Source organism: Lithobates pipiens, unplaced genomic scaffold (assembly GCF_037356315.1).
Source record: "Lithobates pipiens isolate NorthernLeopardFrog02 unplaced genomic scaffold, aLitPip1_a1.2 Scaffold_23, whole genome shotgun sequence".
Lineage (NCBI taxonomy): Eukaryota > Metazoa > Chordata > Amphibia > Anura > Ranidae > Lithobates > Lithobates pipiens.
This window is the reverse complement of record NW_027507785.1, coordinates 332655760-332675540: the sequence shown is the minus strand read 5'-3', so window position 1 is coordinate 332675540 and position 19781 is coordinate 332655760. Positions and strand designations below refer to the sequence as shown.

Sequence of the window (19781 nt, the reverse complement as noted above, 5' to 3'; positions counted from 1 at the left end):
GAAGTGAAGGCACAGATACATTGGTAACCGAGCTATTGTCTAGACATGAGTCACACAATCGGATGCTTATCAGTGATGATTATCATGTGATATTTCCAATAACCCTCCACTGATTGGCTCTTGTCTCTTGTGTCTCATTCATCTTCCTGTCCCCTGTGCAGGGCTATGAGCACACGGCGGAGGATCCCTCGCTCCTCTACAGGGTGGAGACCATGCCCGGCCTGGGGTGGGTTCTTCGCAGGACTCTTTACAAGGATGAACTGGAGCCAAAATGGCCGACTCCAGAGAAGGTAGGTGTCTGACAGTCAGCATCACGCTGCCAGTAAGTGACCGCATTGTCCTGTGCTGACACCGTTCCCTCTCTGTGCTCCAGCTGTGGGATTGGGATATGTGGATGAGAATGCCGGAACAGAGGAAGGGGCGGGAGTGCCTGATCCCGGACGTGTCCCGGTCCTATCACTTCGGCATCGTGGGGCTCAACATGAACGGATATTTCCATGTAAGATATTTTATTCATTTATTATATATAGGAGTTCTAATAGTGATATATGAGGCTGGCGGGGGACTGTGCTGTGTGTGCGTATCTCTACACCCATCAGCCATAACATTATGACCACCCGCCTTATATTGAGCGGGTTCTAACCTGTCCAGGCACCATGGCTCCCACTGGACCTCTAAAGGTACGCTGTGGTATCTGGCACCAAACCGTCACTAGAGGATCTTTCAAGTCCTGGGATTTGGGGCCTCAATGGATGTGACTTTTTTCTCCAGCATGTTCCACAGATGATCGATTGTATTGAGAACTGGAGAATTTGGAGGCCAAGTCAACACCTCCAACGTGCCCATTGTAGGTACTGTTTGACGGGTCAGCATGGACACCCTGACCTGTCTGCGACTACACAACCCCATAGCCAGCAACCTGCGATGACCATCAACCTTCAGGGACAACATGCTCACTCCCTGCCTAATATATCCCACCCACTTCCAGATGCTGTTGTAACCAGATAATCAATGTTATCACTTCACCTGTCAGTGGTCATAATATTCTGGCTGATCGGTGTATACGGGGGGGGGGGGCATATACATATATTGGGGGGGATAGATACATTGTATACAGTCATTGGTCATAATGTTCTGGCTGATCGGCGTGTAGTCGGTCAGTGTCCATGTCTATCTGTTTGTGATCCCAGCAATGCAGAACCCTCATCACATCTTTATATTCTGCAGGAAGCTTACTTCAAAAAACACAAATTCAACACGGTACCCAATGTGCAGATATCCAACGTGGAGAGGTGAGGGGGCGCCCATTGCTGGGTGGGGAATGTTCATACATTTATATACCTCCTCCGGACTGCAACCTGCGGGATAAAGTGTATAGAACCCTTAATAATTACCGTAGGTGTTCGGGGATCTCTATATTATCACCTCCTGAAATATAACACTAGAGGGCACCATCCGCCTCCATGTGTGCAAAAGTAGGACTCCGCCTCTTATAATGGACTTTAAATATGCCCAACTGGTGTTATGTGACTCAAGCCTTTTAGCCCAAACTATTATGTATCCAATCGATTATGTATCCAATGTTTTATGTATTTTGAACCTTTCAGGGTTGTAACTTGGATCTACCTATGGTGACCCCCCACTTTTTTTATTTTTTTTTATTTTTTTTTTAAATAGAAGGAAGGAATTTATAATTTTATATGAAATAAAAATGTGTTTTTTTTTATCAGCATATAAGCTCTCTACTTTGAGCTTATATGCTGATAAAAAAAAACACATTTTTATTTCATATAAAATTATAAATTCCTTCCTTCTATTTAAAAAAAAAAATGGGGTCACCATAGGTAGATCCAAGTTACAACCCTGAAAGGTTCAAAATACATAAAACATTGGATACATAATCGATTGGATACATAATAGTTTGGGCTAAAAGGCTTGAGCTGCACAAGGTATCAGTCTATGCGTTTCACAGGGCTACCACTTCTTCAGGACTGTTTAACCACTTGCTTACTGGGCACTTAAACCCCCCTCCTGCCCAGACCAATTTTCAGCTTTCAGCGCTGATGCACTTTGAATGACAATTGCGCGGGCATACAACACTGTACCCAAATGACCTTTTTATCATTTTTTCCCCACAAATAGAGCTTTCTTTTGGTGGTATTTATTTACAGCTCGGAGTTTTATTTTTTGCTAAACAAACAAAAAAAGATGCAAAATAAAAAAAAATAAAAAATCATGTTTCATAGTTTGTTATAAAATTTTGCAAACAGGTCATTTTTCTCCTTCATTGAAGTGCGCTGATGAGGCAGCACTGGTGGGCACTGATGGGCGGCACTGGTGGGCACTAATAGGCACAGTTAAGGCAACACTAATAGGCACAGATAAGGTGGCACCAATAGGCACAGATAAGGCAGTACTGATGGGCACAGATAAGGCGGTACTGATGGGCACTGATAAGGCAGTACTGATGGGCACAGATAAGGTGGCACGGATGGGTGGCACTAAGGGACACTGATAGGTACCACTGATAGATGGGACTGATGGGCACTGATAGGTGGCTCTGATAGGTGGCTCTGCTGGGCACTGATGGGTGGCACTGATGGGCACGGATATGTGGCACTGAGGTGCAGCAATGTTGTTGAGGCAGATTGTGGGCACTGATAGGTGGCACTGTGGGCACTGATAGGTGGCACTGTGGGCACTGATGTATGGCACTGCTGGGTGGCATTATGGGCACTGATGGGTGGCACTTTATTAATGCTCTGGGGGTTACTGGCAGGGGGCAGGTGGGCACTGATACACTGGCCGTGATCGGGACTGATGTCCCGATCACGGCCGCCGGTGATCGGCTTTTTTTTTCTCTCCTGAGGAAAAATAGCCGATTACCGGCTCCGTTGTATCACATGATCAGCTGTCATTGGCTGACAGCTGATCACGTGGTAAGGGGTCGGGATCGACCCCTTGCTCGGATCGGTGATCAGGCGAGTCTCATTGACTCGCCGATCACAGAGCGCGCCGCGCGCCCCTCAGGGGGCGCGCAGGCCGCTCGTGCACAGGACGACGTCAATAGACGTAGTCCCGGCAAAGGGGGTCCGCGCTGTAGCCGTCATTCGGCTATAGCGCGGATCTCAAGAGGTTAAACAAGTTTTCATGTGTAGCTGAAATGGCTATAATCCATATAGAAAAAATACAATAAATTAATATATATATCTGCTCTGCATGAGGCACTGGATCTCTGCTTGAGTCACTGGATCTCTGCTTGAGTATCAAGTCTCTGGTGGGAGGCTGGGTTGCTGAGAGGGCGCCCCCTTGCGGCTGAGTGCAGCGTACCCCTGGGAGTGAGACAGGGAATACGGTGCCCAAAGGTGCACGGGTTGCCGGATACGGTTGCTGAGTCACTGGGCTGCTGGGGTGCTAGGTAAACAGGTTGGGAAACCGTGCGTGGACAGGTTCTAGTGGAGCAAACAGGAGCAGGGTCAAGCCAGGCCAGGGGTCATACACAGCAGATCCAATCGGATACGAGGTACAGCAGGATGAATCGGGAGCAGAATTGGAAGCCAGGCCAAGGGTCAATACCATGCGGACAAGCGGAGGTGCAGGCGTTTGCATAGTCAGGTCCAAGCCAAGGGTCGGTGCAGGCGGAGAGCAGGGAGAGTCAGGCAAGCCAAGTAGTCACGGGAATCGCATACAGGCAACGGGTACATGGAACACGGGAGCTGACGATAATCCAGCAACCTGCCTGTAGTTTGCAGCAGGCTTAAATAGAACATCAGGCGCCAACTACTGTCACCACGCACACGCGTTGGTGTGCGCGTTGGCGAGCGTCCATGTGCATCTGTGTGCGCCTGCCATTGTCGCACACCTGTTTGCGCGCATGCGCCTGGGAATTCACCCGGCGCGACCGTAATGGTTCCTGGCAGGATCAACAGTTCTGCGATTGCTTTCCTGACAGTGGGTCTCTGCTTGATTCACTGGGTCTCTGCTTGATTCACTGGGTCTCTGCTTAATTCACTGGGTCTCTGCTTGAGGCACTGGGTCTCTGCATGAGTCACTGGATAGCTGACGGACAGTTTAATATATATATTAATTTATTATATTTTTTCTAGATGTATTATGGTAATTTCAGCTACATACAAAATATAAAATCATGAATTCCTTCCTCCATTAAAAAAAAGGGGGGGGGGGGGGTCACCATAGGTAGATCCAAGTTACAACCCTGTAAGATTCCCTGTCCAAGGGCCTCGGCTATGGAATGCTCTACCAATCAACATCCGTCTGGAAGAAAATCACCTGGCTTTTAGGAAAAAACTCAAGACCTTCCTCTTTTAGCAGATGATCAAAGCTCGCCACAGCGCCTAGAGGCGATTCAGTTCGCATTGTGCGCTATACAAGTATTTCATTCATTCAAAATACATAAAACATTGGATACATAATAGTTTGGGCTAAAAGGCTTAAGCTGCACAATATATCAGTCTACGCGTTTCACAGGGCTACCTCTTCTTCAGGACTGTTAAGTTTTCATGTGTTTAGCTGAAATGACTATAATCCATATAAAAAAAATACAATAAATAAAAAATATATATATATTATATCTGCTCTGCTTGAGTCACTGGATCTCTGCTTGAGCCACTGGATAACCGATGGACAGTTTAAAAAAAAAAAATATATATATATATATATATTTAATGTATTTTTTGTAGATGGATTATGGATAGCTGATGGACAGTTTAATATCTATTAATTTATTATATTTTTTTCTAGATGGATTATGGTAATTTCAGCTACACATGAAAACTCATTTAGCAGTCCTGAAGAAGCAGTAACCCTGTGAAACGCGTAGACTGATATTGTGCAGCTCAAGTCTTTTACACCAATCTATTATGTATCCAAACTATTATGTATTTTGAACCTTTCAGGGTTACAAGTTGGGTATACCTAGGCGATCTGGGTACCTGTACGTCGGTAGGTGCACTAGCACGCCCCATAGGCACACACTCCCATAATCGGTGTGTCTGTCGGACAAAGCGGATCGCGGTGCTCGGCCGATATGAGTGTCCTGGGTATCATGTGGTCGCTATCGCCAAACAATGTGAACTGTCATGAATGGATTTTCATTGATGAAAAGCTTGCTTACATTTGTGATCTGTGATTGGTACCTTCCTACCTGTACCATGTGATTAGCCGTAGCCAACCACAGATCATAAACATAAGCAAGGTGTTTACGAATGTTAACCCATTCATGATGGCTAAAACTGGCTCATACAGTGATCATCATTATAAGCAATAACAGAGTAAAAAAATTCCCTGATCACCCCCCTAGAGTAGTACATTGTGTGTCACTGGTGACACTGAACTACTCCGATGACAGGATGTAAAAAGAAAATTGTGAAAAATGTTTAAAAAAAAAGAGATTTAAAAAAAAAAAATTAACTACATCCTGCCCGGCCTATAGAAAATTAGCAGCCAGGCGATGGCTCTCCCAATCTGACTGGACACCATATGACGTCCTTCAGAACGAGCCGCTCGTGCGGTTTCCCAGGGACGCTCGACGATCGGTAGTGCGGTGTGTTGCTCTGACACAGCGCATCTCTGTTCATGGAAAAGAGCCTATGAGGTAGGCTCTTTACCATGTGATCAGCTGTGTCCAATCACAGCGTTGCTAGGAAGTGCTTTCCTCTAGTCACTGCTACGCGAGAGTACTCGCGACAGGACGCGAGTAGAGGACAGCCGATAAGCGGCTCTCCTGTCAGGGGGGAGGGGATCTGCACTGATAAACACTGCAGTGATTATCAATGCATGCCCACCAGTGCTCACCATTGATGCGCAATGACGGCCACCAGTGCCCATCATTGCCGCCTATCAGTGCTGCATATTAGTGTCTCCTCATCAGTGCCCATCATTGATGCCTGTCAGTGCCGCCTCATCAGCGCACATCAGTGAAGGAGAAAAATGTCTTATTTACAAAATGTTATAACAGAAGCAAAGATAAAATAAAAAGCGCAATTGTCATTCAAAGTGTGAGAGCGCTGGAAGCTGAGCATTGGCCTGGGCAGGAAGGGGGTGAAAACAAAAAAAACAAACGTAACCCCCCCCCCCCCCCCCCTCAATACGGAGGGGGGTTACGTTTGTTTTTTTGTTTTTTTTTTTTGGTTATATCCTGTCACCAGTCAGTGTTTCTGATCCCCACCACACCAGTTATATAATGATTCCTATACTGCACTGGTGACGGTATGTAAAAAAATAAAAAAAATTAAACATTTTATTTTATTAAATTTTGTAAACGATTGTGACAAAAAAATCACAAGTTTAAAAACTCGCCATGCCCCTTACTAAATACCTCAGACTGTTTACTTTCTAAATAGGGGTGATTTTCATCAAGGTTTACTAAAGACATGTAGCAGAATACATTTTGGCCTAAATTTATGAATAAATTAGATTTTATTGGATATGTTTTATAACAAAGTAGAAAATATATATATATATTTTTTTCAAAATTTTCAGTCTTTTTTTTTTTTTTTTTTATAATAAAAGTATAAATCCCAGAGATGATCAAATCGGATCAATAAAGAGCTGTCCATAAAACATCAAAATTAATTTAAAAAGAAAAACATTTTGCATTCCTGCTGATTGTTGTATTTCTTCCTCTATTTGTGTCTTTTTTTTTTTTTTTCTCTCTCCTCTGTGGATCGTAGTCTGAGGAAGGACGCCTACGAGGTGGAAATCCATCGAATCCTCCGGTAAGTTCTGTTCGGTCGCTCAGCGTTGCAGGGATTGGCCGAGTGTTCCGGCTGCAGTGATTGGTTTGTTGTGAACGCAGTTAAGCGTGTTCTTCTCTTACAGAGAGGCGGAGGTTCTGGATCACAGTAAGGACCCCTGCGAGGACTCCTTCATCCCCGACACGGAGGGGAAAACGTACGTCATGTTCATCCGCATGGAGCAAGAAGCCGATTTCACCACCTGGACACAGCTGGCAAAGGTGCCCGATATTCATAAACCTCGTCCAGTATGTGAGCGTGACCTCTCCAGTATGTGAGCGTGACCTCTCCAGTATGTGAGCGTGACCTCTCCAGTATGTGAGCGTGACCTCTCCAGTATGTGAGCGTGACCTCAGTATGTTACATAGTTCGTCAGGTTGAAAAAGACACAAGTCCATTTAGTTCAACCTGTAAAAGAAAAAAAAAAATAGTAAAAAGGTGCGGGTGACCTCTTCTGATATCGGGGACCATGAGATCTGTGACTGATCTGTGAATGGTGTAAATAGAGAATTGAATTCCACTTTGTATGATCAGCGATTTTTTTTATATTTTTTCTGTATGAGGACGTTATATACACTGACAATAGAATCGTCTCTCTTTGCACAGTGCCTCCATGTCTGGGATCTGGACGTTCGGGGAAACCACAATGGTCTGTGGCGTCTATTCCGAAAGAAGAATCATTTCCTGGTGGTGGGAGTCCCGTTTTCTCCGTATTCGTAAGTAAAACTCCTTCCTCTCATGAAACATTGCCATCTCCTTCATTCTTTCTCCTTCCTCCCAGGGGACGTTGGCCATCTTCTTATTTTTGTCTCCTTCCTCCCAGGGGACGTTGTCCATCTCCTTCCTCCTGTCTCCTTCCTCTCATAGGATGTTGCCTGTCTCCTTTCCCCTCATTAGACATTGCCCGTCTCCTTCATCTCATGGGACGTTGCCCGTCTCCTTCCTCTCGTGGGACGTTGCCCGTCTCCTTCCTCTCGTGGGACGTTGCCCGTCTCCTTCCTCTCGTGGGACGTTGCCCGTCTCCTTCCTCTCGTGGGACGTTGCCCGTCTCCTTCCTCTCGTGGGACGTTGCCCGTCTCCTTCCTCTCTTGGGACGTTGCCCGTCTCCTTCCTCTCATGGGACGTTGCCCCTCTCCTTCCCCTCTTGGGCCTTTGCCCACATCCTTCCTCCCGTCTCCTTCTTATGGGACGTTGCTCATCTCCTTCCTCCCATCTCCTTCTTCTCATGGGACGTTGCCCATCTCCTTCCTCCCGTCTCCTTCTTCTCATGGGACGTTGCCCATCTCCTTCTTCCTCCCGTCTCCTTCTTCTCATGGGACATTGTCCATCTCCTTCCTGTTGTGGGACGTTGCCCGTCTCCTTCCTCTCATGGGACGTTGCCCGTCTCCTTCCTCTCATGGGACGTTGCCCGTCTCCTTCCTCTCATGGGACGTTGCCCCTCTCCTTCCCCTCTTGGGCCTTTGCCCACATCCTTCCTCCCGTCTCCTTCTTATGGGACGTTGCTCATCTCCTTCCTCCCATCTCCTTCTTCTCATGGGACGTTGCCCATCTCCTTCCTCCCGTCTCCTTCTTCTCATGGGACGTTGCCCATCTCCTTCTTCCTCCCGTCTCCTTCTTCTCATGGGACGTTGCCCATCTCCTTCTTCCTCCCGTCTCCTTCTTCTCATGGGACATTGTCCATCTCCTTCCTGTTGTGGGATGTTGCCCGTCTCTTTCCTCTCATGGGACGTTTCCCATCTCCTTCTTCTCATGGGGCGTTTGCCCATCTCCTTCCTCCCGTCTCCTTCTTCTCATGTGTCGTTGCCCGTCTCCTTCCTCTCATGGAACGTTGCCCATCTCCTTCCTCTCATGAGACGTTGCCCGTCTCCTTCCACCCTTCTCCTTCTTCTCATGGGACATTGCCCATCTCCTTCCTCCCATCTCCTTCTCAAGGGACATTGCTCATCTCCTTCCTCCCGTCTCCTTCTTCTCATGGGTCCTTGCCCGTCTCCTTCCTCTCATGGGACGTTACCCATCTCTTTCCTCTCATGGGACATTGCCCATCTCCTTCCTCTCATGGGATGTTGCTTGCCCCTCTCCTTCCTATCTTGGGCCGTTGCTCAGGACGTTGCCCACATCCTTCCTCCCATCTCCTTCTCATGGGACGTTGCCCATCTCCTTCCTCCCGTCTCCTTCTTCTCATGGGACGTTGCCCATCTCCTTCCTCCCGTCTCCTTCTTCTCATGGGACGTTGCCCATCTCCTTCCTCCCGTCTCCTTCTTCTCATGGGACGTTGCCCATCTCCTTCCTCCCGTCTCCTTCTTCTCATGGGGCGTTGCCCATCTCCTTCCTCCCGTCTCCTTCTTCTCGTGGGACGTTGCCCATCTCCTTCCTCCCGTCTCCTTTTTCTCATGGGACGTTGCCCATCTCCTTCCTCCCGTCTCCTTTTTCTCATGGGACGTTGCCCATCTCCTTCCTCCCGTCTCCTTTTTCTCATGGGACGTTGCCCATCTCCTTCCTCCTCCCATCTCCTCCTTCTCATGGGACGTTGCTCATCTCCCCCCCCCTTCTGTAGAAGAGCACAATAATTAACTAGATTCTAGAGAGTTCAAATTTTTCACTGACAGTTCCGCAGATGTCCACCAGGAGGAGCTCCAGATCCATCATCCACATTCAGGGATATTGGAGGAGAGTCACTGCGGGTTTCCCATTCATGTCTCCTCTGCAGCAACTCAATTGTAGCCAAGTGTATCTCCTGTATAGTGATGTCATATCCCAAAACTGTCCACAGCTATATAATTAATGGAGCTTTTACTCCATTAGATAAGACTGATGCTGTGTCTGTGTACAGAACACTCACATTACTCCCCCCCCCCCCCCCCCCCCCCACAGTATATAATCGCCTTCCTCCTCCCCCACAGTATGCACTCCCTTTCCATCCATTCAGAGAGAAAAAAAACAACTCTTCTAGATTTTAGGTTGGGTTTCCATTTGAAGTGTACCAAGGGCTGATTGTCTCCCGCCCCCATAGGACAGCACTATAACCATACACCGGCACTGTCATGTGTTCCTTTGTCCCTCCATGGCACCCAGGGGGACATATGAAGAAGTGAGAGTAAAGGGAAGGTTTGTGCTGCCCGGGGTATTGGAAGGAAATCCAATTCCATATTAAATATGGTCTAGTTTGCCAAGTGGGGGGGGGGGGGGGATTACCAAAGAGTGGTGCAAACCTAATACCTGCTTCACTCTTTTAAACTCAGGAAGCTGAGCAGATGCTGCTTCTTCTAATTAATGAAAGGGTAGTGATCAGTTCTCCATTCTATGCTGTGTCTGTGACAGGCACTGCACAGAGAGACGAACTGGATCTGCATGCTCCGGATTCCTCTGGATTCAGTGCCACCATTTGTAGTTTTCACTGTGGGGGAATATTACATATTACAACCGTGACAACACAGCTGGGTGACAGATCCTTTGTCCCCTATAATGGGGAGCGCCCAAATGAGGACCTTGATGGCAGGATCAGCAAGGATTGATCTTATACAAGCTGCAGATTTAAATTGATTGAAAATAATCCGCAATCCTCATCCCGGACTGGGCACCCCTTCGCTCCTAACTTTTCCCTTACCTTATTCGGGACAGTGCAGCTCCTGGCCCTAATCCCTGATCTTATTCTGGACTATTCAGCCCCTGGCCCTCTTCCCTGACCTTATTCTGGACTGTTCAGCCCCTGGCCCTCTTCCCTGACCTTATTCTGGACTGTTTGGGCCCTGCCCTTATCCCTGACCTTATTCTGGACTGTTTGGGCCCTGCCCTTATCCCTGACCTTATTCTGGACTGTTTGGCTCCTGGCCTCTTCCCTGACCTTATTCTAGACTGTTCAGCCCCGGCCCTCTTCCCTGACCTTATTCTGGACTGTTTGGCTCCTGGCCTCTTCCCTGACCTTATTCTGGACTGTTCGGCTCCTTGCCCTTTTCCTAGGCTTTATTCTGGACAGTATGGTCCCTGGCCCTCTTCCCTGACCTTATTCTGGACTGTTCGGCCCCTGGCCCTCTTCCTTGGCCTTATTCTGGAATGTTTGGCTCCTTGCCCTCTTCCCTGGCCTTATTCTGGAATGTTTGGCTCCTTGCCCTCTTCCTTGGCCTTATTCTGGAATGTTTGGCTCCTTGCCCTCTTCCCTGGCTTTATTCTGGACAGTATGGTCCCTGGCCCTCTTCCCCGACCTTATTCTGAAATGTTCGGCTCCTGGGCCTCTTCCCTGACCTTATTCTGGACTGTTCATCCTTCTGCCCCTCCTCCCTGACCTTATTTTGGAATGGTCAGCTCCTGGCCCTCATCTCTGAACTTTTTCTAAACTGTTTGGCTCCTGGCCCTCATTCCTGACCTTATTCTGGACTGTTTGGTCCCTGGCCCTCTTCCCTGACCTTATTCTGGAATGTTCGGCTCCTGGCCCTCTTCCCTGACCTTATTCTGGAATGTTCGGCTCCTGACCCTCATCTCTGAATTTATTCTGGACTGTTCGGCCCCTGGCCCTCTTCCTTGGCCTTTCTCTGGAATGTTTGGCTCCTTGCCCTCTTCCCTGGCTTTATTCTGGACAGTATGGTCCCTGGCCCTCTTCCCCGACCTTATTCTGAAATGTTCGGCTCCTGGGCCTCTTCCCTGACCTTATTCTGGACTATTCAGCCCCTGGCCCTCTTCCCTGACCTTATTCTGGACTGTTCAGCTCCTGGCCCTCTTCCCTGACCTTATTATGGACTATTCAGCCCCTGGCCCTCTTCCCTGACCTTATTCTGGACTATTCAGCCCCTGGCCCTCTTCCCTGACCTTATTCTGGACTATTCAGCCCCTGGCCCTCATCTCTGACCTTATTCTGGAATGTTCGGCTCCTTGCCCTCTTCCTAGGCTTTATTTTGGACAGTATGGTCCCTGGCCCTCTTCCCTGACCTTATTCTGGACTGTTCAGGCCCTGCCCTCATTCCTGACCTTATTCCGAACTGTTCAGCCTCTGGTCCTCTTCCCTGACCTTATTCTGGAATGTTCGGCTCCTGACCCTCATCTCTGAATTTATTCTGGACTGTTCGGCCCCTGGCCCTCTTCCCTGACCTTATTCTGGACTGTTCAGCCCCTGGCCCTCTTCCCTGACCTTATTCTGGACTGTTTGGCTCCTTGCCCTCTTCCCTGGCTTTATTCTGGACAGTATGGTCCCTGGCCCTCTTCCCCGACCTTATTCTGAAATGTTCGGCTCCTGGGCCTCTTCCCTGACCTTATTCTGGACTGTTCATCCTTCTGCCCCTCCTCCCTGACCTTATTTTGGAATGGTCAGCTCCTGGCCCTCATCTCTGAACTTTTTCTAAACTGTTTGGCTCCTGGCCCTCATTCCTGACCTTATTCTGGACTGTTTGGTCCCTGGCCCTCTTCCCTGACCTTATTCTGGAATGTTCGGCTCCTGACCCTCATCTCTGAATTTATTCTGGACTGTTCGGCCCCTGGCCCTCTTCCTTGGCCTTTCTCTGGAATGTTTGGCTCCTTGCCCTCTTCCCTGGCTTTATTCTGGACAGTATGGTCCCTGGCCCTCTTCCCCGACCTTATTCTGAAATGTTCGGCTCCTGGGCCTCTTCCCTGACCTTATTCTGGACTGTTCAGCCCCTGGCCCTCTTCCCTGACCTTATTCTGGACTGTTCAGCTCCTGGCCCTCTTCCCTGACCTTATTCTGGACTATTCAGCCCCTGGCCCTCTTCCCTGACCTTATTCTGGACTATTCAGCCCCTGGCCCTCATCTCTGACCTTATTCTGGAATGTTCGGCTCCTTGCCCTCTTCCTAGGCTTTATTTTGGACAGTATGGTCCCTGGCCCTCTTCCCTGACCTTATTCTGGACTGTTCAGGCCCTGCCCTCATTCCTGACCTTATTCCGAACTGTTCAGCCTCTGGTCCTCTTCCCTGACCTTATTCTGGAATGTTCGGCTCCTGACCCTCATCTCTGAATTTATTCTGGACTGTTCGGCCCCTGGCCCTCTTCCCTGACCTTATTCTGGAATGTTCGGCTCCTGACCCTCATCTCTGAATTTATTCTGGACTGTTCGGCCCCTGGCCCTTTTCCTTGGCCTTATTCTGGAATGTTTGGCTCCTTGCCCTCTTCCCTGGCTTTATTCTGGACAGTATGGTCCATGGCCCTCTTCCCCGACCTTATTCTGAAATGTTCGGCTCCTGGCCCTCATCCCCGACCTTATTCTGGACTGTTCATCCTTCTGGCCCTCCTCCCTGACCTTATTTTGGAATGGTCGGCTCCTGGCCCTCATCTCTGAACTTTTTCTAAACTGTTTGGCTCCTGACCCTCATCCCTGACCTTATTCTGGAATGTCCGGCTCCTGGCCCTCATCTCTGACCATATTCTGGACTGTTTGGTCCCTGGCCCTCTTCCCTGACCTTATTCGGGACTGTTAAGCTCCTGGTCCTCCTATCTGACCTTATTCTGAACTGTTTGGCCCCCGACCCTCCTATCTGTCCTTTTTCTGAACTGTTCAGCTCCTGGCCCTCATCCCTGATCTTATTCTGGAGTGTTAGGCTTCTGACCATAATCGGACCCTGTCCCACATCCCTGATTCTTTTCTGGACTGTTTTGACTCTCCACTAACCTTCTGCCCCTCTCTTTCTGACGCAGGAGTAAGAAGCCGCCGTCCGTGACTCCCATCTACCTGGAACCGCCCCCGAAGGAGGAAGCAGCTGCAGCTGGAGTTGACCAGTCCTGACCCTGGGGCGATCTCTCACAGACCGTCCGCTCGCCCTGTGTGAAATGCGTAGGACTGCACAGCTCCATCTGTATTTGGAGAACTGTTTAAGGGGTGGAGCCACTGACATCACGCTGACTTCTCCAGTGTAGAAGCAGTGACATCATACTGAACACTAATCCCGCCCCCTGCGCTGCCGCTGGTCACATGACAGACTTTGACATAACTGAGAGAGATGTGTGATGCGGCCAGTACCTGCAGAGGGCGCCATTTCTGGGACATATCGGTGTCGTGTCTTGTTTTTATTTATTGATGAACCCTCTGAATGTTTTTTTTTTATTTGAGATTGTGGTGTGAGAATTGCTGCTGCGGGGTGTCCGGGATCTCAGATTCCGGGATATCGGAGCGTCGGACCTCCTACACAGTGCCTTATTTCTGTCTTTACATCAGTGCTCCTGCCGATCTGCTTCCATTGGGCGGGGCACAGACAGGTTCCGGAGTGATGCTCTGCAGACAAACCTGTATCGGAAGCCTCAGATGGAAGCTGCCATTCTGTCACAGGCTGTGTACCAGGACCTGCTTGTGAGTCAGAGAATGGCAGTTATATTTTTATGACAGGTTCTCTTTAGCAATGTCTGATCGCCGTCTGTGCACAGAACTGTATCCAAGAAGCAGCTATCCCCTGCCTGTCTGAGGAGGAAGTGTGGGTGATGTGGGGTCATTCTGTGTGTGACCGTCTTCATCCGTCCCATCTTGTGTGTAGAAACTGAAATAATTAATAAAATGTGAACTCTGGGTGGTCTGCTGGTTCATATTTGCGGGAAGTGGGCTGTGTGCTGGAATAGTCTTCCCCCGTCTTAACACTACAATCATTAGGGATGCGCCGATATATCAGCCACCGAAAATAGGGTTAATACAGTTTTGCTGATAGAAAAAAAATAAAATGATGCTGATAATGGTATGCTGCATCCCATTGACTTCAATGCAAAATCACGTCTTATTCACTTCAGTGCACAATCGCGTGCTGTCGACTTCAGTGAAAAAACGCCCCCCCCCCCCTATTGACTTTAAAGCGGGAGTCCGCCGTTTTTTTTAAAAGCCAGCAGCTACAAATACTGCAGCTGCTGACTTTTAAAATAAGGACACTTACCCGTCCAGCGCGCCCGCGATGTCGTCACCCGAAGCCGATCTCTCGATCCTCTCTCGGGTGCTGCCGCCGCCATCTTGGGTATGGGAATCAGGAAGTGGAGCCTTTCGGCTTCATTTCCCGGTTCCCTACTGCGCATGCGTGAGTCGCGCTGCGCAATAAGGATGGTCCCCGCTGTCTCTGGGATCCCTGTGTTTCCCTGCAGGCAGCGGGGGACTTTCGGAAAGGGGCGTAGATTCTGCGGAAAGGGGCGTTCCTTCTGCAGAATCTACGGCGGAAGTGGGTGCAGATACCTGTACTGTACAGGTACCTGCACCCCCCTCCCCCCTGAAAGGTGCCAATTGTGGCGCCGGAGGGGGGGAGGATTCCAATGAGCGGAAGGTCCATTTTAGGGTGGACCTCCGCTTTAATGCAAAATCACGTCTTGTTGACTTCAGTGCAAAATTGCGTCCCATCGACTTCAGTGCAAAAATCGCATCCCATCGACTTAAATGCAAAATCATGTCCCATTGACTTCAATGCAAAAACCCCCCCTTTTCACTTCAATGCAAAAACGCCCCCTATTGACTTCCATGTAAAACCGCGTCCCATTGACTTCAATGCAAATTCACGTCCCATTGACTTCAATACAAAAACACCGCCTATTGACTTCAATGCAAAATCGCGTCCCATTGACTCCAGTGCAAAAACTGCAGCCACATTACTTAAGTTTAAAAAATAAATAAGAACTGTCCGCTACTAACAATCATCCCCCCCCCCTATACAGGCTGTGTGCTGGAATAATCTTCCCCGTCCTCACTCTACAGTCATCCCTTCTCCATAGGCTGTGTGCTGTCCCCCTTTTCTGACCACTGTCCCTGGTGTTGTTGGATCCATTAAAGCTCACAAGACATTTGGGACTTTCTAGATTCTTCCTTTACGGAGTATCCCCTTCTTAACAAAAAGCCTACCATCCCTATAGAGTCCCCTCTATAAGGACTCCACCATTATACATCTGGAGGCCTCTCTGTTCCCTCCGGCGGGGTCCTGCGCTGAGACCTCAGTCTGTCAGCCCCGACTGATTGGTCCAAGGCTATGAGTAGGGATCTGATCATTATGGCAGGTGGCCCCTTTTGTCATTGAGAGTTTTGAGCTAATGCCCTCAGCCTTGAGCTTCATCCTGGGTGGGTCGTTGGAAGTCTCCTATAGGTGAACATGAGGAGGACTGCCACCTACCTGGTAGAAGAGCCTGACACGACGAGGAAGGCCTCTGACTCGGGGACCCCTGGACAGGTGGAGGAGGAGGAGGAGGAGTACAGAGAGGTACGAGTGCCTGTTGGTCTTGCTAGCAGCAGTGCTGGATGGAATATCTGGATTAAGCAGAGGAAGACCATCAGTGGAGCAGGGTGGCAACAGACCGGTGCCACGCAGCCACCAGTGGATTGTAGGCGGAGTCTCACAGCGGGCAGTCCAGCGGCAATTGGAAGGAGCCGGGTCATATACGTGCAGAAGGATCAGGGGCAGAAGTGTAGGCAGGAGTGAAGTCTAGATAGAGGCCGAGTCGATCAGTGGAGTGGCACTAAGGGGCAGAGGCAAGGTCAAGGGCAGGCCGGGGTCAGCGCAGGTGGAGTTCAGGAGTAGTCAGGACAAGCCGGGTCAGTAACAGTAGTCAGGTGCAGAATAACAGGTTGCAGGTACACAGGGGAACGCTGTAAACAAGACCGCACTGAAGCATAGCACCGGCTCAGTTTAAATAGCCCGCTTGGCGCCAATGCGAGCAACAGATGGGCGTGCGTGCATGAGCATGCGCACCTTTCCTAAGTGCATGTAAAGGACCATAAATTAGCCTGTGGCTATGCACAGGACGTCATCCTGTCTGCTGGTACACCCTTTCTGATAAAGATGCTTTAGCTAAAGTGTTGGTCTGCAAACCATCGAAAAAAAGACCCCAAGTCCACAACAAAAAACAAATGGCCTGCAGGGGACAATGCCTCTTGGGAGTAGCCCAGAATGCCCTCATCAAGGACGCCACAGGTGGTGAGCGTGCTCATCATTCTCAGTCAATGCAGCCTTATGCCTCGTAGACACAATCGGAATTCTCGTCGGAGAAATCTCTGATGGTTTTCCCGTCGGAATTCCGACGGAATTTCGCTCAAACTGTCTTGCCTGCACACGGGTCACACCAAATTCAGACCGCCAAGAACGCGGCGAGGTACAACACGTACGACGGGACTAGAAAAAGAAAGCTCAATACCCAGTAGCCAATCGCTTCCGTCTCCTAGTTGAATCTGAGCATGCGTGAGTTTTTGCGCGTCGGAATTGCATTACACACGATCGGAAAAGTTTTTCCATCGGGAAAATTGAGAACCTGCTCTCAAAGTTTTGCTGGCAGGAATTCGGCCAGCTAAATTCCCGATGGAGCATACACACGGTCGCATTTTCCGATGAAAAACTCTCATCGGTCTTTTGCTGGCCGAAAATTCCGACCGTGTGTGCACGCCGGCATAAGACTCTGGGAAGGCTCTCCCCCCCCTTGCTGGAGGACAAGGTCCATGTCCAAGTCCTGACTCAAGAGTGGCCCTCCTCCCACATGTTGTGCGGCATTGCCAAGTCTCCAACAAGGTTTCCTCAGCGGGAGCGTGCGCCCCGCCCCCACTTTCCAGAATAAGGGACATCTATTAGCCTTTGGAGACACTTTGACACCCTGCATCTCCGGTAGAGGGGAGAAGTCCCAGAAAAAAAATTCACAAATTGTGAAAAAATTAAAAAAAAAGTTTTTTCCCTGCTTTTTTCCAAAGCCATTTTTTTTTCCGGGAAAATTAAAAAAACAACAGAAGTGTGGAATATGTTCTTTTTTTTTACAACAATAAATAATATATCTATGACATTGTATCCAATAACATGAAGACCCTAAGATTTCTGAGATTTGAACCACTTGCCCCCCAGGCCAATTCTGACATTTCTGTCCTACATGTTAAAATCATTAGTGATGGACGAACTTCCGACGGGACGTTTCGCGGACCGCGAACGAGGCCGACCGTTCGCGAAACCGAACGTTCGCCGCGGGCCCCATTGACTTCAATGCGAGGCGAACTTCGCCAACCTTTAGGTCAAATTTGCAGCCACAGGATAATTATTAGCAGGGAAAACATAGTCCCACCACATGGCCAATGACATAACACATGTATGAGGTGAATTTGGGATCGACAACTACAAGCATTCTTTTTTTATATGGGAAATTGTTGTGACAATTCAGGACTGTGGAGCGCATGAAGGCAATGGAGGAGAGGGAAGGTCAGGGACCAGGGTAGGCAAAGAAGAGGGTGCAGGAGATGATCACCAGCAGCGTGACATACAGCAATGACACATGCACCGTGATAGAGGCATCTGACAACAGCACCGTGATAGAGAGCACTGACATCAGCAGCGTGACATTAAGCACTGACATCAGCACCGTGATATACAGCACTGACAGCAGCACCGTGATAGAGGGCACTGACATCAGAAGCGTGACATACAGCACTGACATCAGCACCGTGATATACAGCACTGACAGCAGCACCGTGATAGAGGGCACTGACATCAGAAGCGTGACATACAGCACTGACATCAGCACCGTGATATACAGCACTGACAGCAGCACCGTGATAGAGGGCACTGACATCAGAAGCGTGACATACAGCACTGACATCAGCACCGTGATATACAGCACTGACAGCAGCACCGTAAGCAGCCCCAGGAGTAAGTCAGCACAGCACAGGGATGGTGTGATCCCCTCATAATAAGAACCCCCAGGAGTAAGTCAGCACAGCACAGGGATGGTGTGATCCCCTCATAATAAGAACCCCCAGGAGTAAGTCAGCACAGCACAGGGATGGTGTGATCCCCTCATAATAAGAACCCCCAGGAGTAAGTCAGCACAGCACAGGGATGGTGTGATACCCTCATAATAAGAACCCCCAGGAGTAAGTCAGCACAGCACAGGGATGGTGTGATCCCCTCATAATAAGAACCCCCAGGAGGAAGTCAGCACAGCACAGGGATGGTGTGATCCCCTCATAATAAGCAGGCCCAGGAGAAACTCAGCACAGCACAGGGATGGTGTGATCCCCTTATAATAAGAACCCCCAGGAGTAAGTCAGCACAGCACAGGGATGGTGTGATCCCCTTATAATAAGAACCCCCAGGAGTAAGTCAGCACAGCACAGGGATGGTGTGATCCCCTCATAATAAGAACCCCCAGGAGTAAGTCAGCACAGCACAGGGATGGTGTGATCCCCTCATAATAAGAACCCCCAGGAGTAAGTCAGCACAGCACAGGGATGGTGTGATCCCCTCATAATAAGCAGGCCCAGGAGAAACTCAGCACAGCACAGGGATGGTGTGATCCCTTTATAATAAGAACCCCCAGGAGGAAGTCAGCACAGCACAGGGATGGTGTGATCCCCTCATAATAAGCAGGCCCAGGAGAAACTCAGCACAGCACAGGGATGGTGTGATCCCCTTATAATAAGAACCCCCAGGAGGAAGTCAGCACAGCACAGGGATGGTGTGATCCCCTCATAATAAGCAGGCCCAGGAGAAACTCAGCACAGCACAGGGATGGTGTGATCCCCTTATAATAAGAACCCCCAGGAGGAAGTCAGCACAGCACAGGGATGGTGTGATCCCCTCATAAGCAGCCCCAGTAGAAATATAACACCGCTCAACCTCTTCAAAGAGGAGGGTAGGGGCATATATACACTTTTGTGGACCAAGCAGGTTGTGTGTTAGTGATTAGCAGACTGTACGTCAGTCCCTATACCAATGAAGGACTGCTGCAGTATAGGGCAGCAGTCAGCAGTAGTGCACCTCAACCCTATGTATTGTGGACCGATAACAGTCCTTATAGAATAGCAGACTGTACCTCACTCAACCCTATGTACTGTAGCACCCTAGACCAAGTTACCAGTCCTTATAAGAACTTTTGTGGACCAAGCAAGTTGTGTGTTAGTGATTAGCAGACTGTACGTCAGTCCCTATACCAATGAAGGACTGCTGCAGTATAGTGCAGCGGTCAGCAGTGGTGCACCTCAACCCTATGTATTGTGGACCGATAGCGGTCCTTACAGAACAGCAGACTGTACCGCACTCAACCCTATGTACTGTAGCACCCTACACAGACCAAGTTACCAGTCCTGATAAAGAGCTTTGTGGAA

The 19781-nt window shown here is 49.1% G+C and overlaps 1 protein-coding gene across 2 annotated transcripts in view; it reads left to right on the top strand.

Moving 5' to 3' along the window:
* Window positions 1-14252, top strand: part of POMGNT1 (protein O-linked mannose N-acetylglucosaminyltransferase 1 (beta 1,2-)) — a 36655-nt gene extending 22403 nt beyond the window's left edge. For both annotated transcript variants that reach the window (XM_077450738.1, XM_077450739.1), the window contains exons 16-22: window positions 162-290; window positions 374-499; window positions 1228-1292; window positions 6693-6737; window positions 6841-6976; window positions 7362-7471; window positions 13391-14252. In XM_077450738.1, the coding sequence (XP_077306864.1) occupies window positions 162-290; window positions 374-499; window positions 1228-1292; window positions 6693-6737; window positions 6841-6976; window positions 7362-7471; window positions 13391-13478 (699 nt within the window). In that variant the 3' untranslated portion in view covers window positions 13479-14252. The remainder of the gene's footprint in view (window positions 1-161; window positions 291-373; window positions 500-1227; window positions 1293-6692; window positions 6738-6840; window positions 6977-7361; window positions 7472-13390) is intronic.
* The last annotated feature ends 5529 nt before the right edge of the window (window positions 14253-19781 follow it).